The sequence below is a fragment of the Papaver somniferum genome, unplaced genomic scaffold (genome assembly GCF_003573695.1).
Source record: "Papaver somniferum cultivar HN1 unplaced genomic scaffold, ASM357369v1 unplaced-scaffold_6, whole genome shotgun sequence".
In the NCBI taxonomy this organism is placed as follows: domain Eukaryota; kingdom Viridiplantae; phylum Streptophyta; class Magnoliopsida; order Ranunculales; family Papaveraceae; genus Papaver; species Papaver somniferum.
The window spans coordinates 1,956,627-1,982,079 of NW_020648748.1; the positions used below are offsets into that span (position 1 = coordinate 1,956,627).

A 25,453-nucleotide genomic window follows, 5' to 3' on the forward strand; every position below is an offset into this window, starting at 1 on the left:
AGTAAAGTAAATTTTTTTTTTTTTTTTTTTTTTTTAAATAAAATAAAATTTGGTTTTTGTATGGGAGCAAGCCCACTGTGCAAGCCTCTAATGAAATGGATGGAAGGCTGCGGCCCACGAAACACTAAGTTTTAATTTTGAAAGTTTAATTTGGCCCAGTTGGTTAAGGCCCGACGTTTGTTTTAAAACTTTGGTTTCGAGGTCCACTTTCGAGTGGAATACAAGTCCAATTGATGCTTACAAGCTCAGCTGGGTTTAAACCCAGAGTTCAAAATACAAGTCCAATGAAAGAATTTAAACAAGCCCACAAAAAATAAATACAAGCCCACAAATAAATTATTACAAACCCAAAATAGAAAAATAAAAAGCCCAAAAAAATTGGGTTAATTATTACAAGCCCACAATTAAAAATTTGGAAGCCCACAGGTTGGGTTCTCTCAATGGAATGGGTTTAGGCTTACCTTTGTAGCACAGCCCAGCTGCTCTGATATTGTTGCAAAAACCCAGTTGGGTTTTGGTTCTTTTCCTTGGTGGCGTCCCAGCAGAGGAAGAACAGGTTCAGAACAGCAGGTCCAACAGCAAATGAAGTGAAGCAGATGCAGATGCAAATGCTATGAAATGAAATACAAAATAGCTAAAAACACACAGATAAAACACAGCACCGATCCCCGGCAACGGCGCCAAAAACTTGGTATGCTTGGAAAAGGTCCTACAAATTATAACCGCAAGTGCACGGTGTCGAAAGTGGCAAATGTGCAAGTACGGGTCGATCCACAGAGATCGGGTGTGTTTCGGAAATGTGTTTTAGCTAATTGGGTTCCTAATTTGCTATTGGGCTTAGAAGCCCCTTTGGAACTTTTGGGCTTATTGTGCTAATGGGTTTGTTCATAATAAAAGGAACTGAGCTTGGGCTCAGTTGGTCTTTGAAGTGCAAATGGGCTTAGGCCTTAAACTTAGGCTTTTGATTAAGCCTGAATTGGATTGGGCTTTTAACCTTAACCTAAACTGGGCTTTGAGCCTTAATGAAATGGGCCTTGGTGGACTGAACTTGAGCTTTGATTTAGCTAGGCCTTTGGATCTTAACCTGAGCTGTGGTTTCAATGAACTGAATTGGGCTCAGCTGAAGCAGCAGTCTTTGGCTAGGCCTTTGGGGAGGAAATGGACTAGGCTTGGCAGCAGAAGAAGTGGCAGGGTAGCAGCAAATCAGCATCAGCAGCAGCAGCAGCTTCAGGGCAGATAGTGATGCAGCAGGAACTGCAGGAAGGCAGCAGCAGCAGCTGCAAGAGCTGCACAGCAAGGCCAACAGCAACAGCAGCTGCAGGGCACAAGCAACAGCAGCTTGGCAGCAGCAACAGCAACAGTGACAGAAGGCAATGTAGCAGCAGAGGAGCAAATACAACACAGGGCAAAAACAAGAAACAAAACAAATGAAAACTAAACAGCAACAAAACAATGCACAAAAGCAAAACAAAGCAAAAGCAACAGAAAATAACACAAGAATGAACCAAGGCCTAAGGCCAAGGGCAGGGGTGATAAAGAAACTGAAATGAAGCAAAGCTAAGGCAGGATACAGGCAAACTAAAAGAATGGGAGGAAAATTAGCTTGCTCATTGTCACTAGTGAGCACTAATTTCCCCCAATGCACAATCAACACTACAACCTAAGCATACAAGGAGAATGGCAAGAACATCAGCTTGCTATGAGCACTGATTTCTTGCCATTGCACAATCAGCACATTGCTTCACAGATACCTAGCCTAGCATTCCTTCAAATGTAACAATACATTAAACACAACAGGAACATTTAACTGACAGTGAACATTTAACAGTAAACAACACTAACAGGAATTGAAAACAAGAAATGATACAGGCTAACACATTAACAGAACTTGGGCATAAGCATAACAGGAATATGAACATAAGCATAACACATTAACAGGAAAATTAACAAACAAAGATTTAAAACATGGAACAATGAACAAGAACAACACAACTGTGAACTGAAATTAAGCAGTGACTGAAAATTGAAAATTGAACTAAAGTTAACAGTTAACAGGACATGAGAGTCCTGGATGTGGGCTAATCCCAACATAGTTTTTACAACACAACCCATAGTCCCAATTTATAGTTACAAGCACAATTAGGGTTCTACACAAAAAATCCCCAAATTGACAGTAGACTAGGGTTTTGATTTTCGAGCTTACCAAACGTGATAAGACGAGTCCGTCTTCAACCCATGCTTCTTCTCCCTTCTCTGCTCCTTCCCATGCCTTCAATTTCTCTTTCTAGCTTCACTAATTCGTCAACCATTCACCTAGGGTTTCGGCAGGGGAGAAATTGACGAATTAGGGGGCTATAAAGATGGGTAATAGTTGTAGGAAGGTAGGGGTGATGATGGTGGAGGTGTGGTGGTGGTAGAGGAGTTGGTGATGGAGTCAGAGCAGGTGGAGAAGGTGGTGGTGTACGGTGGTTCTGTGGAGAAGATGGTGGAGAGGGTATGGCTCGACTGTGTTTGGGGTAGGGGGTGTGTTTGGGTTAGGTGGATGGGCTCGGGTACTAGGGTGTAAGGCGAATGCATCGAGTCTTGATGTTCTGTGACTCTGAGCTGCGAGATTCGGAGATGGTAGGTAGATCAGACGGTGATTCGGAGGTAAGCGATGAGAGACCGTTGGATTATATGATACAACAAAATAAACGGTACTTGATGGAGTTAGGTACTGTAGTGCTTGGCAGAGACATCAGATTTTGATGCTCAGCAAGGAGCGACCGTCGGATGCTTCTGAGAAATGATCTGATGGCTGAGAACGGAGGCGCTTTTGTGTGTAGAAAATGAGGTTGTGCGCACCATTCTTCGCGGCTTCCTTGCGTAATTTCTCCCGGCTTTTCACTACTTTTCTGCTCTTTTCGCTCCGCGACTCATCCGAACTTTATTTATTACCTAAAAATGCAAAATTAATTAATAAAAATATTTATTTCTTGAAAACAATGAAAATACAGAATATGAGATAAAATGTAGAATTACTGCACAAAAGATGAGTTAAATGCCAACAAAAAGGGATAAATATATACAATATTTGGCACTCATCAACAAGCAGGTGGGATGGCTATGATTTGGAAAAATAATATACAAGTGAACATTCAAAACCACAAACACAACATTATTGATGCCATGATCACTGATAATACTACTCAAAAGAATTACTTGGTAACTGCCTTCTATGGTAGCCCCTACTCAAGTAAAATAGAGTCTTGGAAACATATAATAAAAATAGCAGATAAAATAAGTATCCCTTGGATGATTATTGGAGACCTGAATATGGTCTTAACAAATGAGTAAAAAAAGGGCTAAGGCCTTTTGATAGAAATGAGGCTGATACTTTTAATGATGTCATCTCTAGTATGAGATTACAAGACATTGGATTCACAGGGTACCCTTTCACTAGGTGCAATCAAAGACTTGATAATACTAGAGTGGAGGAAAGACTTGATATAGCCCTATGCAATGATGAATGGAGCTTTTCCCACAATCCAACTTATTCCATTTAGTTGCAAGGGGCTCAGATCATTGCCCTATTATTCTAAAAACAAATCCTGGATGAAAATATGGAGCCTACCCATTCAAATATTTTGGGGGATGGATGGAACATCCAGACTGCAAAAGATTAATTACGGAAGCTTGGGATTCCACTCAAAATGGCTCTGCTAGTTACTCCATTGCAAAAAACTTATACAATATCAAAAATGTCTTAAAAAATGGAACAAGAATGTTTTTGGCAACATAAAAAACAGAATTGATACCATAAAAAAGAAGATTGAAACTCTATCAAATGACACAAATAGATGCCCAATTACTATCAAAAGACTAGAAGAAACTCTAAGTCGATGGAAAGACATTGAAGAGGATTTTTGGAAGACAAAAAGTAGAAACAACACTATAAATTTGGGAGATAGGAACACCACCTTCTTTCATAATTCTTCCAGAACAAGATATAAGAGAAACAAGGTGGACACCATCAAAGGAAAAGATGGAATATGGCTAAATGATAGAACCACCATAGCAAACTATTTAACTGAACATTTCAGAGATATTTATACCACCTCCAAACCCATTCTCAACATGGATATGATTAAATCTAATTCCAACTGTTGTTAATGAAGAGGATAACAAAAAGCTCACTGAAATTCCATTGCCTGAGGAAATAAAAAATGCTATTTTTGACATGGACGGAAACAAGGCTCCATGCCCATATGGTTTCCCTCCAAATTTTTTCAAGATAATTAGGAAACCATTTGACATGACCTTATCAAGATGGTACAACACTTTTTAAACATTGGATACATGCTCAAGGAAATTAACTCTACCTTCATTTCTCTCATCCCTAAAGTTCAATTCCCTAGTTCCCCTGTGGACTTTAGACCAATTACATTATGTAATACCACATATAAAGTTATCTCTAAGCTTATGGAAAAGAGAATGAAACCTCTTCTCCATAACATAATCTCCCCATATCAATCTGCTTTCATTCCTGGAAGACAGATACATGATAACACTATGGTAGCCCATGAAATAATCCATAATATGAGGGTTAGAAGAGACACTCAGGGCTGGATGGGGTTAAAAATTGACATGTCAAAGGTTTTGACAGAGTAGAATCGGACTTCATCATTTCTGTTCTCACTAAAATGGGATTCTCCAAAAATTGGTGTAACCTTATTCAGCAATGTATATCAACTACCAACCTAACAATAATGCTAAATGGAGTTCCTTGTGATTTCTTTAAACCCACAAGAGGATTGAGACATGGAGATCCTCTATCTCCTTAACTCTTCATCATGTGCATGGAAGTGCTGTCTAGAACAATTCTAGATGCTGAGAACAAAGGGAAGATTCATGGAATAAAAATTGTCAAAAAAGCTCCTTCAGTGAGCCACCTCCTATTTGTTGATGATTGTATAATCTTCTGCAAAGCAAATAGGGAAGAAGCTCATAACATTCTTCAAATCTTTGAAAAGTTCGGTTCTTGCTCTGGTCAAATGATAAACTTAGAAAAGTCTGGGATATTCTTTAGTAAAAACACAACCAGGGAAATGGTTCATGATATCACAAGATTCATGAAAATTGAACCAATACCTATGACAAATACTTGGGATCACCTCTTTTCACAAATAAATCTAAAGTGAAGTCCTTTTATCCTATCACTGTGACCATAAAAAGAAGGTTAACTGGATGGAAAGGAAAAACCATTAATCCAGCTAGGAAAATGGTCCTGATAAAGCATGTAACCTATACTTTGTCTAACTACCAAATGAGTACCTTTAAAATACCAAAAACTACCATTAAGGAAATGAACAACATACAGAGAGACTTCTTCTGGGGAAAGAAAGAAGGAAAGAGTAAAGGCATTCATCCAAAAGCTTGGATAGCTGTCTGTAAAGACAAAGAGGAGGGGGGATTAAACTTTACGAACCTTGAAAAATTCAACAATGCAATGATATCTAATATAGGGTGGAGGATAATGCAACATCCTGATACTTTAGGTGCTCAAGTACTAATGAAGGCTAAATACTACCCATAGGAGGACATTATGCGCACTCCCACAAAACGAAAACCCACTGACTCATGGGTTTGGAAAGGCATTCTAACTGATGTTGAAAGTATTCAAAACTACAACACCTTGAAAGTAGGTAGAGGAGACAAAATTCATATCTGGTCAGATAAATGGGTCCTCAATCAAAAGGAACCTCTGATAAAACCTCCAAACTGTAATGCAAACATACAGAGAGTAAATGATCTAATGATCAATAACTCTTAATGGAATGAGGAACTCATACATGAGATCTTCAATGAGGAAACAACTTATAACATTTGCCACACTAAGATAAATAACAATCAGGAGGATAAAGTAATATGGCCTCTTACAAGAGATGGGAAGTTCACGGTCAAAATTTTATACAAGGAACTAACCAAAAGTAGAAGTAATGTTATAGAAAGGAGAAAGAATTGGCAAACAATTTGGACTCTGAACACAAGCCCTTCTATTAAGCTATTTCTGCGCAAAGAAGCACACAATATTCTACCAACTGGATCAGCAGTAGCAAAACATATCCACTACATCGAAGATATATGTAAAATCTGCAACTGCCAAAGGGAGACTCTAACCCATCTTTTCATGCATTGTCCTTTAATAACTGATGTATGCATAGAACTAAAGACTTACCGTAGAGAAGTCTACGGAGATCATTATGATTTCCACTTATGGTTAACACAAATTTTAGAGTAACATAGAAACCAGACTGACACTAATGAAAGAGTTGAGTTGTACATAACTTATGTATGGCATATTAAGGAGAGGTGTAGTATTAACTTTCACAACACGAAACATATAGCAAAAAATATAGCAAAGGTCATCAAACTTTATATAAACACTATACTTACTGCTACAACAAAAAATAAAAACAACTTTATGTACACAGGTTATAATAAGGAGGAAGCGGAAACAAAGACTATCGAGTTTAGAATACAATGGCTTCCACCTCCAATATTCACTCTGAAACTGAATGTAGCAGTTTATTTCAATATATCTCTGAACTGTTATGGACTTGGTTTAATCCTTTTTGATTTCACAGGGGAATGCACAAGTGCAAGAGGGATCAGGCACCTCCAAGCAATCTAGAGATTCAACATATGACAGCTGAGATGACTTTTGATTGGGTAGCATAATTGAGAAGCCGAATAGAGATTGAATCACACTCATGCAATCTGATAAAGCTGGCGAAAAGACTTCATGCTGAGCAAATGCACAGGAGATTCAAATTAAACTCTAGCAATTACAAATATCTTAAAATAGCTGAGTGGAGTACCACCAACTCCACCCAAAACTATTTAGCTTTAAACTTAGCAACTTTATGTTCAACCTGTAATATTAAACACTGGGAAGAATCAGAGATCCAAAACTTAATGCAACAAATCAGGAGTGATTTGTATGCTGCTGTTGAGGAAGGAGACAACACTGATCAACACTATGAAACTCGGGACCTGTCCTCTGAGACTCATAGTATCTCCACTATTTTGTAATTGCCTTCGGGACCTTATTTTCTTATATAAGAAAAATTACAAAACACACATGTGACTCAAATTGTACTATGTCAATAAAAAATTATCGTATAAGGATCTTCTTTCGACCAAAATCTTCTTGTTATCCAGTCTTCATATCCAGATTCAAACATCACTTATTGATACTTTGGAGGTAGTTGGAAATAGTTGTACTAAATATTAATATGTTTATAGATAGAAGCGCAGGACACCAATGTGGCTGTAGTTTAGTGGTAAGAATTCCACGTTGTGGCCGTGGAGACCTGGGCTCGAATCCCAGCAGCCACATATTCTTTTTTCTCTCTTTTTCTTTTTCTCGAAGACCCGCAAGTTCTTTGTGGGGGAAGGCATTAAGCTTGGAGCATTATAAGTTTACAACTGAACCGATAAGAAGTATGCATTAAATTTCTTTATACATCTACCGGGTATCTCCGTTGGCCAAAATTGAAGAATATCTGAGCTCTTCAAAACTTCTGGTTTTGATGTCGTACAACCAAACCCAATGCTCGCAGCCAAGCAAAACAACATTGCGGTCTACCGGACTGAAATCTGAAACACGGATACTTCTAACATCACATGTCTGAAAACAAATTTCTGCCAATGTATCGTCAACTAAAATATCCTCGTGCAAAACTTGCTATTTGTCCCCATCAAGCATCCAGGAACTGACAGTTATTTGCCTCCGAGTAACTCCGGCTGTAGCGTAACAGATCCGGCCTTCTGACTCTCCAAGAGTACGACTATTAAAGATATCAATCTCATCAAAGGCGCGATAAGCGAAACTTGGACCCGGAAAATTGATCAAACTACACCGATGTCCATAACTTCCGTTATTCTGATTCAGATTATAAACTAACATTCGATCCCATCCTTCCAGAATAAACAGAGCACCATTAAGAGTAATAACACTTCTATGTGGCCCATACGAGAGCTCTTGATCACACGAAACTTCGAAACTTCTCCATTCACCCATATCAGAATCAAACATATCAACATTAGATTCCTTTAAAGACTCGAATCTTGGAATACATACAACCTTGTACGACAACTTGAAGACGATGAATTCTCACAGAATATACCATTATACTCATATGAACTAGGTTCGTGACGCGGTGGTGAAGGAAGTGAAACCCATTGTTGAGTAAGTGGATTACAAACATGAAACCTTCCCCCATCATTCCATGGAAAGCAAAGTACTAGACCATTGCTAGAAGCCAAGAGACGTAGTTCATCTCTTTCCGTTAGATTCTCATTTAAAAGAAACTCAAAAGAGAATCCATGATCATCTTCAGAGATTAGCTGTGAATGTGAATCGGGATATGCATTTCTAAATTTCGATGGGTGAAGATCAAGATAGTGGGGAGTATGTGTATGATACTGAACCATTTGGTAATTAAATTTGGGTTTGAGAGGTTAGATAACCATAACTTCGAGACAGATTTGCATCTGTAAATTGAAGTTCGAGGAAGATACATAAAGATCTCAATCAAGATATCATTTGTTAACGATGAAAAAGTAGTTGAAGAAGCCATCACAAGAATGAAATTGAGATTGAAAAAAAAAACCAGGTTTAGAAATGCTCTGTTAATTTTCATGGTCTAGAGATGATAATTTATATTCAGAATCATGGCTCAGTGTTTTACGAATCTATTTGAATAAATTATAAATAATAGAGATATCCACATGGGAAGAGCACCTACCGCAGTTAGACGTGCTGTCCAAGAATTTATATTTTGGTTGAGTATGAGTGTTGTACGATCTGTACTATCCAGTGATTGTGCACGACAATCTCCTTGTTGTCTAATTGATTATTATTCAACCTCCTGCGTCGCAAGTTAATTAATTATTATTCAATCTCCTTGCATCGCAAGTTAGTTGATTATCATTTAATCTCCTTGTTGTTTCACTTCGGCGCTTTTATATTTAGTGCTTAAAGAACCTATAGTGAGACCTTCATAATACTCAATTACTGCTATGGAGAATCTGGCTTCTCCTTTGTCTCACCTAGTACAAACCGAGGTTAGTCTAGCAAGATTGTTTTCCCCTCTCTTACTTCCACCACTGGTTGGGAAACGTCCCAGGGTCCAGATCAGCACAGTTGGTTAACTCATGTCACAACTCTAAAAACTCTATTAGTCACAATTCTAAAAACTATAATACTAGTTTAATATTTGACTCAGTAGTCTCTCTCTTTGATAAACTATGTAATTATAAACTTTGGTTTTTGAGTGGAGCAATCAGCTAGGTGCTACTGATGTCTTCCTTGTGTTGGTCTTTGATGAAGAATTTCAACCTTCTCCCAGTAGAGATTAAATTTGAGATTCTCAAATTGTTACCTTTTGAATCAGTTTTTACATGTAGGTTATCATGCCAAGACTAGAAAAACATTGTGCATCATCGTCTTCAAGATTATGCTTTACAGAATCCTAATACAAATACATCTTTGCATTCGGTATACAGCTAATGAATGTATGTTTGAGATTGAACGGAAGGCCGAAGAACCAACTAAAACGTACGGGGAACAACGGTCTTTTAAGGTAATCAATTATTTATTAAACTCAGGTGATTTGTGACTTGGTCAAGCGACCAGTTATAAAGGCTATTGAGCAATCTGGAGTCAGTGGTGTACCTACAGCAGATGCTAATCTCTTTAAAGCTATAAAGTCGGCACAGCATTCAGCGAAAGAATTTTATATGGTTAATTTCTGCATGATCAATGATAAAACCAACTGGATGGAAAAACATATGCACAAACTTCTCCAGTAGATTATATTTTGGGAGTTGATCAACTGCTCGGCGTGCCCATGCAAAGTGACTGAATATCCGTTCGTGTGTCTGTGTTTGCTTCTTGGAACCTTTGTCCTAGGACAAATTACGTCATCGGAATTGCATGTTTGCTATAAAAGTTTTGCTTCATCCCAAGGAGAGATGGAAACCTTAAATTGTTTTAAATTATTATTAGAAACTTGAAATTGTTAGAAACTGTTTGAAGTTTGTGGGCTTCCAACTCAAAATCAATTGGCAATGAGTGGAGTGGCTCCACACCTTATATTAAGATCTAGGCTAAGGAGTTAGCTATGTGGGACTATCTTATAGTTTCTCCAACATGCTCCCCCTCCACGTGTAGGGCGGAGGAGAATAAGCCACTACAACGTGGACCTCTGTATGGGTGGATGGACAGCCCTTTGGGTCTACTTCTCATTCCACTCTCATAGAGGCCTAGCTCTGATACCATGATAGAAGTGTGTGCACCGCATGATCTTAGATGCCCAGACAATGTGGTTCTAATAATATTAACACGCCCTCTCACGTGTCGCCTCGTTGAGTCTAACACGTGGACAATAAATTGGGTGACGCGGAGTAAAGGCGCGGTCTAATGACTCGTCGCAAAATAACCTGCTCTGATACCATGTTAGAATACGGGCATCCAACTCATAACCAATTGGCAATGAGTGGAGAGGCCCTAAGAAATTATAAACCGCAGGATCTTAGATGCGCAGACAATGTGGGTCTAATAATCTTAACACCAACCCTCAAAACGAGGTCCAGAGGGAATGTAGAATGAAGACGGGTAAGATTTGGGACTAGGTCTAGAAAGAGTGATATGCAAGTAATACCCATTTGCATTGCCGAGCTTTGTAGCAGAAAACCATTTTTGATTATCTTCATGTTTCCATACTCTTTTTCCAAGATCACCATTTTTCCCAGCATCAAACAATAAATTCTGGAGATCTTTGGCTAGGTTAAAGGTGAAGGAGCCCATAAGCTTTCCATGAGAATGAAACTCAGTGAGTGTAATATAAGAAGAAGGAATGGTTTTGCTCAGAACATATGGGATTTAAAACTAGGGGTTCTATGGGATCTAGGTTGGAGGTAACTAATGGATCTAATCTCTAACAGGGATGAAGAAACTAGTGGTTTTTTTGAAACTTGAAATTGTTATCTGCTATAAAATTGCTGCCTTTACATTTTGAGAAGAAAAGAGAAACAAAGATAGTGGTTTCATTGATCGAGGGACAATAACTCAAATATGTTCTTAGCCTGCAATTACTTCGTCATATATATTTTATAGCTGTAACAGTGGTTCGACTTACAAAGTTACAAATGCTGTAAAAAACCATATTTTCATTCCTATGAAATTTTCTCAGTTTTGACATGATATTGAGAGACTACAGTTGATAAAGAAGTTATATTCTGAAGATCAAAACAAAGGAGTTAAAAGCTATAAAAGTATACATACGTACTAAACCAAACGTCCTAAACAACATGCTCAATTCTCTACGGGACGTACAAGTGAAGTGACAGAACAACAAACGAAACGAAGATTAACCGTATAAAAAGAATGATTTCTTCATCGCTTTGGAACAGAAGTTTGGCAAAACTTGTAGAGATACCAACAACCATCAGTGCAAAAATATTTTGTCTTGCCGAATCCATGTATAAACTTATGACATTACCGTTGACCACATATCTGAAGAATATAATGTGTTCTGTGGTGATTAGGCTTATATGAAAATGCATCAGACGTCAAGTTAAAATATTCAAACTCATACCCCAACCAGTAATCTTTTCTCCTTCTCCTTATTGAACTCAAAATCTAAATTTGTATCATTGAATGACTCCCCAAGTTTGTTGGGGTGCTTACTGGTCCAGTTGGGCGCAAGAAGGGAGCTAGATATGAACAAGTAGAGGCAACTCCAACTTCTCGGTATCTTAGTATTTCACGTATAAGTTCTACATTACCAGACCCAACATACCTTCCACATACAACACCATCTCTGACAAACATAAATGTTGGAGCTTTAACAATTTTCATATCTTTCAAGAATTGCATACAGCTATCATTTTCATCTCCATCCATTCTTGCGAAAACTACAGTATCCCTCATTAGTCGTGATAGCATTAAGACGGTTGGATATACCTTAACACATGGTCGGCAATGTTTTAACCCTACGTCCAGAACAATTAACTTGTTATTTATTCTATGTTCTTCAAACAGATTTTCCACATCTTTTCTTGAATATAATTGAATTACACCTGAATAATTGTCTCCGTAGTATAATACGTCTCGCATGAGTTCATCCCGACCAATTATACCGCTTTCTTCATGGATTTTCTCCATACTTCTGTAAAAATTAAAGTGTGGAACTTTTTCAATTTTTTCTCTTTCACAAAGCGCTCTTGTCTTGTTAGATTCATCACCCCTTACTAATACAAACTTAGTGTCATTACATCTTCTACTTAAATCTTCCATGAAAGGATAGATTTTCTGATTATGTTTACTATAACTTGCGGCTACTACAAGCTTGTCTCTCGCTGTTTGAAGTGCTTCGTCGAATTCTTCAATACTGTGAACTTGTTGAACTCTGTCGTTACTACTTTTTCCCTTCTTGGTTGCAGTTATTATCACTTTTTTATCGAATTTCTTGCGAGTTAACTGGAGTTTTTTTGGTTGGAACGGTTTGGATAGTGGAGGGAGGAAAAAAGGGGGAGTTTTGGAGGAATATGGGTGTGCTTTTACTGTAGAAGAATGTTGTTTGAATAAGAAGCTTTTTGGTGTAGTAAGGGCAGCCATGATAATTGAGAGTTAGAGTTTTGGAAATTGTGTTGAACAGAATGGACCGATACTATATATCATAGAAAACCAGCTTCAAATGTTCGGAGAGGGATGGAAGCCTAGAAAACCAGAGAGATGAAAACTATCGCAAGATTGATAGATCTATATAAGCTATAGAAAACCAGAAAGTATTCCCTAAGAAAAAATATAACTCTGATTATAATACTTGGTCTTCTTATATAGGCTTCAATTTCCATATAGCACTAAGAAACAGACCGAAGTTAGAAAAAGGAAATCCTACATTAAGAAACTAACTAAAATTGAGGTTTTGGCCGGACCTGCCCACAAGGCAAGCCTGGCGGTGCAGGTTTATTTAGGGTTCGGTTCTTGCAGTGAAAGCTTTAAGCTTGCACTTTTCTGGCTAATCCCTACTACCAAATTACAAAACAGACATTTGGCTCAAATTGTACTATATCAAGTTTAGCTAAGCGGCCAAAGGGTATCTCAGTTGGACCAAAATCATCTTGTTATCCAGATTCAAACATCACTTATTATAAACTTAAACATCGTTGGAAATCGTGGTACTAAATGTCTGCATACGTAATCTGTGTGTAGATAGAATTACAGGACACCAATGTAGCTTTAGTTTAGTGGTAAGAATTCCACGTTGTGGCCGTGGAGACTTGGGCCCGAATCCCAGCAGCCACATCAAAGTTTTTTTTTCTCTCTATCACTCTTTTTTTTTTTTCGTTTTTTTATTTTTCTCCAAGACCCGCAAGTTCTATATGCCAGGGTTCTTTGTGGGTGAAGGCATTAAGCTTGGAGTATTATAAGTTTACAACTGAACCAATGAGAAGTATGTATTAAATTTCTTTATCTGCATAAACAAGCATCATGGAACAACAAACACCTTAAAATTGAAACATTGACTTATATATCTAGATTCATGTAATCTGTAAAGGACTAGTCCAGCAACTATCCTAATCCAGTTCCGCGTTCATCATCTTCAGAAGAGAACAGTTGAGAAATAGAGAAAACAGTCATACCTTCATCATCTCCTCCCCGTGGGTCTTCTTCGGACGAGAACAATTGTGCAATAGAGAAAACATCTCCCATATCCAAAGGGACATATTTGGGGGGAGGCGGACGACAAAAATCATCATCTTTGTCTGTCCAGGTTGGCTGCGGAAATGCTGTTGGCATCACCTGTATCGCAAATGACTCGTGCATTTCCCCAGCATCTCTGTTGTGTAGGGAATAGTCGTGCACTACTATCCCGATTGATTATTGCGGAAAGTAGATCAGTGAGAAAATACACCTAACATGATAGAAACACTCAATAGAAAAGAGAAGCACACAGCAATTTACGTGGTTCGGCAAGTTTCCTACGTCCACGGACAAAGAAGATTGTTTCACTATAATAATTCAAGAAGAATACACACTGATTTCTCACCAAGACCTTTCAAATAAAGTCTCATTACAACTCTCTGCACACAAAAGAAAGCTAACTCTCTTTATCTCTTGTCGCAGCTACTTGAGTTGTGAAACTCTGCGATGCTTAAACAAGCTAATGAAGAACCCCTTTTATAGGGTCTTTCCATGCGACATTGATCCCTGAATTAAGGGACAACTCCGTGTTGTACCAAAAGAGCTCCATACTTTCACATTGTGAAAGTCTAATGTGTAGGCACATTAATTGTCTTCACATCCTGTGTACTTTTGTTTGGTAAACAAAAGTTGTCTTGTACGTACCCTGTAGTTTTGTTTTGGTAAACAAAAAACTACTCCATATGAAAAATGAGACAATAGCAGCTTTTCCAATAGTGTACTGATTGTTGTGACAACAGTACTCACTATGTAGGAATAGCTCCACAAATCTCCACCTTGTCTCAATTTTTCACGCCACATTCACATGATCTTCAAGAATCTCCACCTTGGCATGATAAATTGTGCCAACTTAGTGCTACAAACTTCGATGTCTTTGCGCCATTACAGCGCGTTGAACCCAAAAGTGCTTAATTTCTGAGGATGTTTATCAAATTTGAGCAATGCTCAAACTTCACCGCTGGTACCGTCTTCGTCATCATGTCGGCTGGATTTTCATGAGTGCTGATTTTCTTAAGACAAATTTCACCTTCGTCGACAGTCTCTCGTATAAAATGAAACCGAATGTCGATGTGCTTGGTCCGTGCATGGTGAACCTGATTCTTAGCTAAATGAATAGCACTTTGACTGTCACAGTAGACTCATATTTTCTTGAGAAATTCCCATGTCACTAACCATACCTTGTAACCACAAAGCTTCCTTGACACCCTCTGTAACTGCCATATATTTAGCTTCTGTAGTAGATAATGCAATTGTTGACTGCAACATAGAACGCCAACTAAAGTAAATACGTAGCCTGTTGTAGACCGGGGTTTATCCAAGTCACCTGCGTAATCTGAATCCACATAACCTTTGACATAAGACCCCAAACTTGCATCTCTCTGGTACACCAAACCAACCTCCAATGTGCCGCACAAAAAACGCAATATCCATTTCACAGCATTCCAGTGCTATTTTCCTGGATTAACCATATACCTACTAACCACTCTGACTGCCTGTGAAATATCTGGCCGAGTGCAAACCATCGAATACATGAGACTACCAACCGCACTCGCATAAGGAACCTTGTACATGTAATCGCGTTCCTCATTTGTTGATGGAGACATACTTGCTGACAGTTTCATATGAGATGCCAAAGGAGTCACAACAGGCTATGAGTTTTGCATTCCAAAACGTTCCACAACCTTTTGTAGATTTTGCCTTTGACTAAGACGAACACATCCACTACTTCTGTCTCTAACAATCTCCATCCCAATAATTTTCTGTGTTGGACCCATATCTTTCAGTTCAAACTCTCTCTACCCAATTCAAACTTGAGCTTGTTAATTTCCCCCATGCTTTTGGCAGCAATAAGCATGTTGTTAACATAGAGAAGTAAGAAAATAGAAGAACCGTCTTGTAGTCTCCTGAAGTATACACAGTGATCGAATTCACTTCGTGCAAATCCCCGATCAAGCATGAAATTATCAAATCTTAAGTACCATTTTCGAGGCGATTGTTTTAGTCCGTACAAAGATTTCTTCAACTTGCATACTAAACTTTCTTTACCAACAACGTTAAATCCTTCGGGCTGTGAAATGTATATGTCTTCCTCCAAGTCTCCGTGTAAGAACGCAGTTTTGATGTCAAGTTGTTCTAACTCGATATCAAAATAACCCACCATAGCTAAAATGACCCGAATAGAAGTATGTTTTACCACCGGAGAGAAGATTTCATGGTAGTCAATGCCTTCCAATTGTGCATAAACTTTTGATACTGTCGCGCCTTATATCGTACACCGTTTTTGGAGCCCAGAACACCATCTTTCTTGGTAAAAACCCACTTGCTGCCAATAGACTTCTTTCCATTAGGTAATGGTACCAATTCCCAAGTTTTATTTTTGGGAAGAGATTGCATTTCCTCTTCCATAGCAAATTTCCAATCCTCCACATGAGGATCCTTTAACGCTTCTTTGAAACCAGAAGGCGCTTCATCAAACATTGTTAATACAAAAGCCACTGTGTCTTGGAACCTTGCTGGCTTCATAATTGCTCTTCTTAGTCTGTCGCGTCCAATTAATGGTTGTTCTTCTTGTTGTCCTAAGTTATCTTCATTAGTAACATCCTCATCTATAAAAGTATTTTGCTGCGAATATTCATTTATAGAATCATCTTGAGCATCAATCTCCAAAACTTGAGATCCACCATCTCTACTTGGCTCCACCTGAGAGTCAACCACACCGGAGGATAACATCAGTGACTCATCAAATGTAACATCTCTGCTCACCACAAATTTATCCAATTCTGGGCACCACAACCTATATCCCTTAACATACCCGTCTTGGCTCTTGGCTCAAGCTTATTATTCTGCACATGGAAATATGCAGCTGTTTGAGGGTGAATACAAGTTCTGCTGGTTTCGGTAATTTCGTGTGTTGTGGGAGAAACGAGTCTTAACCATAAGCAATGTACTGCAAGGGAGTACTTTAGATTCGAGAGATAAATCTGTACAAATCCGGACTAAACCAAGAAATGGCCGTTCCAGACTTGCTTCGGTCACAAAGTGAAGGAGAAGGGTTGGTTTTGGTGAGGGAAGTGAAGAGAGTGTTGAGACCAGAGTAGTTGATTCTGGAAGAATAGTTGTTTGACTTGTATCAGAAAGTGAAAGCTAACATATGGGAAATCTAACAAGTGATTTCTGAGTATTGTATGCTCCTGACCAAAACTTGTTGTTCGGTGGTAATGGGTAAGACCTATTTATACAAGTCGAAGTGAAACGTACTCTGATATCGTGAGAAATGGAAACGAATGAGTAAATGGGAGGAGGTGGTAACTGGTAACGCCTGGAATTGATGTTCCATAATGAAGGAAAGCGTTTCACCATTACTCCCGATATTTACTAACCGCCTCATTCTTATGACACTGTCTTGTAACGGGCGTAGTGTACGCTTCACGCTTTAAACCGCCAAACCAATACCCTAATGAGTATCCCCCAGTTTGTGACATGTGTTGATGTCTCGAGTGTTTTTCGTGGAAAACATGTAGCAGGTTGATGTTGTTTGGCAAGTTGAGCTTGGGAGACTTGGCGGCTCGGTGGTGACTCTCGACGGTCGAGATTTGCATCTTGAGAGGAAGGGTAGCCGTTGATTATTGCAACCCTTCGTTTGGTAGCCAGCTACATGAAAGCATGGCCGGCATGGCTTTGACTTGGTTAGGCGTGGCCAAGCTTGGATTTTGGCATAGTTTAGGCGCGGCCAAGAACTAGGGTTTCAGCATAGTTTGGGCGCGGCCAAAATTAGGGCTTGGCGTTTGGCCAAAGGTTGCCACGCGTTAGCTGGTGACCTTGGACGGCTAAGATATGCATCTTAAATGGAAGGGTGGCCGTTGATTTTCGCAACCCTTCGTTTTGGAAGCCAACGGCGTGGAGGAAAGGCTGGCATGGTTTTGGCATAGCGGTGCGGATGGCATGGTTGGCATGCCTTGGCACGGAGATGTGGCTGGCACGATATGCCATTGGCACATGTGGAGCACTGGCATGGTTGGTATGCTTTGGGCGCGGAGATGTGGCGCGGCATCCCATTGGCACATGCGGCACGGTTGTCATGCCTTGGCGCGGAAAGGTTGCACGGCATTCCATTGGCACATGTGGCATGGTTGGCATGCCTTGGCATAGAGATGAGGCTGGCACGGCATGACATTGGCACATGTGGCATGGTTGGCATGCCTTGGCGCGGAAAGGTTGCACGGAATGCCATTGGCCATGTGGTGCGGCTGGCATGGTTTAGGCGTGGTCAAGCTAGGATTTTTGCATAGTTTAGGCGCGGCCAAAAAATTGAGTCTTAGCATAGTTTGGGCGCGGCCAAAATTTGGGCCAAAGGCTACCACGCGTTATCTGGCAACCTTGGACGTCTAAGATTTGCATTTCAGATGGAAGGGTGGTCGTTGATTGTTGCAACCCTTCATTTTGGAAGCCTGAAGTAAAGGCCGGTATGGCATGGTTTAGGCGTGGCCAAGCTAGGATTTTGGCATAGTTTAGGCGCGTCCAGAAACTAGGGTTTGACATAGTTTGGGCGCGGCCAAAATTTGGGCCAAAGGATACCACGCGTTACCTGGCGACCTTGGATGGATAAGATTTGCATCCCAGGCGAAGTTAATTGCTGAAGAGAAAAGACATCTTGAGGAAACTGAGAAGCTGGGTGCGAAGTTAACCGCTCGCAACTCCAAATATCAGAAACTTAAGAGGAACTATACTATCACTGTCTCCAATAATAGAAAAGATGATGTTCGTGTCCGTGATGCAGCAGTTAAGAAAATCTGTGTCAATAATAACATTCCTCTTTTAAATTATAAGCTTGTTGATGTTGCTCCCAACGAAGTAATGTCTAACATTTCTGATAGTGAAGGGGAGTATGAAGAACACGAAGAATAAGAAACTGGTAAGACTGATCCTGAGCGAGATGATGGAGGTGATTCTGAGAATGAGCGAAATAGTGAAAGTAATCCATGCGGGGAAATTAATCATATCTTTATGTTCTTTAAACTTCTTTTTCAATGCACACCTTTTAAGTATCAATTTTGTGAATAACAAAGCACCATCATTTCTCACATGTGCATGAGTCTATCATATGGGTCAAATAACATTCTTGTTCATGCTTCCATTCCCATTCTTGCCTCTATTAGTTGCCACAGAATGATGGACGAATAAACATGTCTTTGTTGCTTGCCTCAGTTATGAAACTTGCAGTATATTTATCTTCTGCGATCAGACAGAATTAATTCATGAGGTCTTATTTTTCCTTCTTAATTAAAGGTCTTATTTTTCCTATCATATTGTTTATTATTGTGCGACGAGATCGCAGGCGGTCCTTACATTTTAGTGTAATGACCCATTGATCTCGCCTTATCATATTCTTGTATTGTTGCCTCTGCAGGTTTAATTGTCGCGTAAATACGATAAGCCTTAATACTCCCGTGAGTAAAAAGCCTCATGATATTTTCGTCTTTTGACACAATTCAGCTTCCTAATGGAGGATGTCGTCCTTATATTCCCCCTGATTGCCCCTCCAAGGAGGCTTACCCCGACCGGGTTATGGTGGGCTCCTTCCATCCGGTAAAGCAACAATCAGTTGATTTCACAGTTTCTTACCCCTCTACCGATAAGGTTTATGGTTACAAGACCGCACCCTAAGTGGGGTTTCTTCGGACCAAGTGCATCATAGTCAGGACTTGTCAAGCGTGGCAAGGTACGCCTCCAGAATCCCCGGTCACTCTTGACTCAACCGTGTACCTCGGCGCCCTGATCGAGTTTCTGCACTCCTTAGGAGAGATGTTATTACCTTAATATTTCGATTTAGGTGTCTCTCCTGGATGGGATTTCATCTTACCCCAAATCTCCATGACTCAAGTTCCAGGGTCGATGATGTAGCTTTCCCTTGAGCCATGTTCACCAGGTTTTCCCCAATTATGACGTGCGTTAGGTCTTATCTTTGCCTCTTGCATTTATGCGAACTAAGGTGCACGCCACAATTGGATGCCTAGCCTCCCTAATTAGAGTCTTTACTTTTGTTGCCTTCTATTAAGGTCTTATGATAAGGTCTTACTTTTGCCTTTTCTTAACTCAATATCTTCATAATGAAATAAAGTTTTTCATTCCACTGTTACTTTTGAGTTATACAACTCTAGTACATAGAATTTTTATTATGTTCTTACTCATGAATAAAAAATAGATTTGCTTCAAAGACTACTCACTTGCTTCTTTCGCCTTTTTTTCTCTTTGAGTTCGCAAATGTTTTTCAGAACATTAATTCGCATAAGCTCTTCAGTGTCACTCATGCGATAGTTATCACATGGCTCATACTTCTTCAAATATACCTGGTTCCAGATTCCAGTAGATGCCTTTCCTTCTTTTCCTTCTTCCAGTTTGTATATTCCATTACCTATTGCTTTCTTAACTTTATACGGCCCTTCGCATATGCTTTCCATGACTTCTTCACCATTTTTATGAGTATGTAAATTTTGCTTCAACACCCATTCTCCTTCCTGAAATTCAGTTTTTCGCATTCGCTTACTGCGTTTGCTCGCAAAAAATTCTGTTTCAGCATCATTTCCATCATTCTTATTAACTTCTTCATTTTTGGATACGACATCAACCATTAGTTTTTCGCCTCTTTGACATTCCTGAACCTGCTTCTTCCAATCTCTTCTCTTGCTGTCACGCTCTTCGCACTTGTCAACATCTATTTCCTTAAAGGTTTTGCTTTCAATTGGATCTCCTCTTATAATTCCAATACCTTGGGGCATGGGGAATTTGATGCACCGATGAAAAGTTGAAGTAACTTTCAGAATACTATGGAGCCATGGTCTTCCAATCAAGGCATTATAGGGTGATTCTACGTCAACCACGCAGAATACAATCTCTGATGTCAGGTTCTTTAAAGGAATTCGCATAGTTACTTGTCCTTTTGGTTTATTGGTTGTACCGTTAAAACCATAAACTTGTACGCTGATAGAATCAGCTCATCTCTACCACCCATAGTCTTGTATGTTTGTATCACCTCATCCGACGGTATCTACAAGCTCCACTCCACTTCCCTGCAACTCTGTTGCTTTTACCTTGATTGTGCCCCCCTGCCCTGCAACTCTGTTGCACTCCTGTTTAGCACTTTCTTCCCTGCTTGAGCAGCTGCAACTTCCTCTGCAGCTCTGTTGATACTGCACTACAGTGCATTCTCTGCTGCCTTGCCACATTCTCTGTTGCCTTTGTCTTGCAGCTGCAGTTCCTGCTGCATTGCCTCCCTGCCAAGTTTTTGGCAGGGTTCAGGGTTCAGGGTTCCTCTGATAAAACCTCCAAACTGTAATGCAAACATACATAGAGTAAATGATCTAATGATCAATAACTCTTAATGGAATGAGGAACTCATACATGAGATCTTCAATGAGGAAACAACTTATAACATTTGCCACACTAAGATAAATAACAATCAGGAGGATAAAGTAATATGGCCTCTTACAAGAGATGGGAAGTTCACGGTCAAAATTTTATACAAGGAACTAACCAAAAGTAGAAGTAATGTTATAGAAAGGAGAAAGAATTGGCAAACAATTTGGACTCTGAACACAAGCCCTTCTATTAAGCTATTTCTGCGCAAAGCAGCACACAATATTCTACCAACTGGATCAGCAGTAGCAAAACATATCCACTACATCGAAGATATATGCAAAATCTGCAACTGCCAAAGGGAGACTCTAACCCATCTTTTCATGCATTGTCCTTTAATAACTGATGTATGCATAGAACTAAAGACTTACCGTAGAGAAGTCTACGGAGATCATTATGATTTCCACTTATGGTTAACACAAATTTTAGAGGAACATAGAAACCAGACTGACACTAATGAAAGAGTTGAGTTGTACATAACTTATGTATGGCATATTAAGGAGAGGTGTAGTATTAACTTTCACAACACGAAACCTATAGCAAAAAATATAGCAAAGGTCATCAAACTTTATATAAACACTATACTTACTGCTACAACAAAAAATAAAACAACTTTATGTACACATGTTATAATAAGGAGGCAGCGGAAACAAAGACTATCGAGTTTAGAATACAATGGCTTCCACCTCCAATATTCACTCTGAAACTGAATGTAGCAGTTTATTTCAATATATCTCTGAACTGTTATGGACTTGGTTTAATCCTTTTTGATTTAACAGGGGAATGCAGAAGTGCAAGAGGGATCAGGCACCTCCAAGCAATCTAGAGATTCAACATATGACAGCTGAGATGACTTTTGATTGGGCAGCATAATTGAGAAGCCGAATAGAGATTGAATCACACTCATGCAATCTGATAAAGCTGGCGAAAAGACTTCATGCTGAGCAAATGCACAGGAGATTCAAATTAAACTCTAGAAATTACAAATATCTTAAAATAGCTGAGTGGAGTACCACCAACTCCACCCAAAACTATTTAGCTTTAAACTTAGCAACTTTATGTTCAACCTGTAATATTAAACACTGGGAAGAATCAGAGATCCAAAACTTAATGCAACAAATCAGGAGTGATTTGTATGCTGCTGTTGAGGAAGGATACAACACTGATCAACACTATGAAACTCGGGACCTGTCCTCTGAGACTCATAGTATCTCCACTATTTTGTAATTGCCTTCGGGACCTTATTTTCTTATATAAGAAAAATTACAAAACACACATGTGACTCAAATTGTACTATGTCAATAAAAAATTATCGTATAAGGATCTTCTTTGGACCAAAATCTTCTTGTTATCCAGTCTTCATATCCAGATTCAAACATCACTTATTGATACTTTGGAGGTAGTTGGAAATAGTTGTACTAAATATTAATATTTATAGATAGAAGCGCAGGACACCAATGTGGCTGTAGTTTAGTGGTAAGAATTCCACGTTGTGGCCGTGGAGACCTGGGCTCGAATCCCAGCAGCCACATATTCTTTTTCTCTCTTTTTCTTTTTCTCCAAGACCCGCAAGTTCTTTGTGGGGGAAGGCATTAAGCTTGGAGCATTATAAGTTTACAACTGAACCGATAAGAAGTAGATGAGAAGTATGCATTAAATTTCTTTATACATCTACCGGGTATCTCCGTTGGCCAAAATTGAAGAATATCTGAGCTCTTCAAAACTTCTGGTTTTGATGTCGTACAACCAAACCCAATGCTCGCAGCCAAGCAAAACAACATTGCGGTCTACCGGACTGAAATCTGAAACACGGATACTTCTAACATCACATGTCTGAAAACAAATTTCTGCCAATGTATCGTCAACTAAAATATCCTCGTGCAAAACTTGCTATTTGTCCCCATCAAGCATCCAGGAACTGACAGTTATTTGCCTCCGAGTAACTCCGGCTGTAGCGTAACAGATCCGGCCTTCTGACTCTCCAAGAGTACGACTATTAAAGATATCAATCTCATCAAAGGCGCGATAAGCGAAACTTGGACCCGGAAAATTGATCAAACTACACCGATGTCCATAACTTCCGTTATTCTGATTCAGATTATAAACTAACATTCGATCCCATCCTTCCAGAATAAACAGAGCACCATTAAGAGTAATAACACTTCTATGTGGCCCATACGAGAGCTCTTGATCACACGAAACTTCGAAACTTCTCCATTCACCCATATCAGAATCAAACATATCAACATTAGATTCCTTTAAAGACTCGAATCTTGGAATACATACAACCTTGTACGACAACTTGAAGACGATGAATTCTCACAGAATATACCATTATACTCATATGAACTAGGTTCGTGACGCGGTGGTGAAGGAAGTGAAACCCATTGTTGAGTAAGTGGATTACAAACATGAAACCTTCCCCCACCATTCCATGGAAAGCAAAGTACTAGACCATTGCTAGAAGCCAAGAGACGTAGTTCATCTCTTTCCGTTAGAGTCTCATTTAAAAGAAACTCAAAAGAGAATCCATGATCATCTTCAGAGATTAGCTGTGAATGTGAATCGGGATATGCATTTCTAAATTTCGATGGGTGAAGATCAAGATAGTGGGGAGTATGTGTATGATACTGAACCATTTGGTAATTAAATTTGGGTTTGAGAGGTTAGATAACCATAACTTCGAGACAGATTTGCATCTGTAAATTGAAGTTCGAGGAAGATACATAAAGATCTCAATCAAGATATCATTTGTTAACGATGAAAAAGTAGTTGAAGAAGCCATCACAAGAATGAAATTGAGATTGAAAAAAAAACCAGGTTTAGAAATGCTCTGTTAATTTTCATGGTCTAGAGATGATAATTTATATTCAGAATCATGGCTCAGTGTTTTACGAATCTATTTGAATAAATTATAAATAATAGAGATATCCACATGGGAAGAGCACCTACCGCAGTTAGACGTGCTGTCCAAGAATTTATATTTTGGTTGAGTATGAGTGTTGTACGATCTGTACTATCCAGTGATTGTGCACGACAATCTCCTTGTTGTCTAATTGATTATTATTCAACCTCCTGCGTCGCAAGTTAATTAATTATTATTCAATCTCCTTGCATCGCAAGTTAGTTGATTATCATTTAATCTCCTTGTTGTTTCACTTCGGCGCTTTTATATTTAGTGCTTAAAGAACCTATAGTGAGACCTTCATAATACTCAATTACTGCTATGGAGAATCTGGCTTCTCCTTTGTCTCACCTAGTACAAACCGAGGTTAGTCTAGCAAGATTGTTTTCCCCTCTCTTACTTCCACCACTGGTTGGGAAACGTCCCAGGGTCCAGATCAGCACAGTTGGTTAACTCATGTCACAACTCTAAAAACTCTATTAGTCACAATTCTAAAAACTATAATACTAGTTTAATATTTGACTCAGTAGTCTCTCTCTTTGATAAACTATGTAATTATAAACTTTGGTTTTTGAGTGGAGCAATCAGCTAGGTGCTACTGATGTCTTCCTTGTGTTGGTCTTTGATGAAGAATTTCAACCTTCTCCCAGTAGAGATTAAATTTGAGATTCTCAAATTGTTACCTTTTGAATCAGTTTTTACATGTAGGTTATCATGCCAAGACTAGAAAAACATTGTGCATCATCGTCTTCAAGATTATGCTTTACAGAATCCTAATACAAATACATCTTTGCATTCGGTATACAGCTAATGAATGTATGTTTGAGATTGAACGGAAGGCCGAAGAACCAACTAAAACGTACGGGGAACAACGGTCTTTTAAGGTAATCAATTATTTATTAAACTCAGGTGATTTGTGACTTGGTCAAGCGACCAGTTATAAAGGCTATTGAGCAATCTGGAGTCAGTGGTGTACCTACAGCAGATGCTAATCTCTTTAAAGCTATAAAGTCGGCACAGCATTCAGCGAAAGAATTTTATATGGTTAATTTCTGCATGATCAATGATAAAACCAACTGGATGGAAAAACATATGCACAAACTTCTCCAGTAGATTATATTTTGGGAGTTGATCAACTGCTCGGCGTGCCCATGCAAAGTGACTGAATATCCGTTCGTGTGTCTGTTTTGCTTCTTGGAACCTTTGTCCTAGGACAAATTACGTCATCGGAATTGCATGTTTGCTATAAAAGTTTTGCTTCATCCCAAGGAGAGATGGAAACCTTAAATTGTTTTAAATTATTATTAGAAACTTGAAATTGTTAGAAACTGTTTGAAGTTTGTGGGCTTCCAACTCAAAATCAATTGGCAGTGGAGTGG

The 25,453-nt window shown here is 39.1% G+C and overlaps 1 protein-coding gene and 2 non-coding genes across 3 annotated transcripts; 2 read left to right on the forward strand and 1 right to left on the reverse strand.

The window, feature by feature from the left end:
• Nucleotides 1-7,308: 7,308 nt before the first annotated feature.
• Nucleotides 7,309-7,380, forward strand: TRNAH-GUG. The gene has a single exon. It is a non-coding gene; the product is annotated as a tRNA-His (tRNA).
• Nucleotides 7,381-11,689: 4,309 nt separating this feature from the next.
• Nucleotides 11,690-12,667, reverse strand: LOC113343503 (thioredoxin-like protein CDSP32, chloroplastic). The gene has a single exon (XM_026587661.1). It carries the CDS (start codon nt 12,665-12,667, stop codon nt 11,690-11,692), a length of 978 nt encoding a protein of 325 aa, XP_026443446.1.
• Nucleotides 12,668-22,628: 9,961 nt separating this feature from the next.
• Nucleotides 22,629-22,700, forward strand: TRNAH-GUG. The gene has a single exon. It is a non-coding gene; the product is annotated as a tRNA-His (tRNA).
• The last annotated feature ends 2,753 nt before the right edge of the window (nt 22,701-25,453 follow it).

What these genes read in the sequence shown, in the direction of transcription:
- LOC113343503 (XM_026587661.1), bottom strand. Translation starts at nt 12,667, where the DNA reads ATGGCTGCCCTTACTACACCAAAAAGCTTCTTATTCAAACAACATTCT.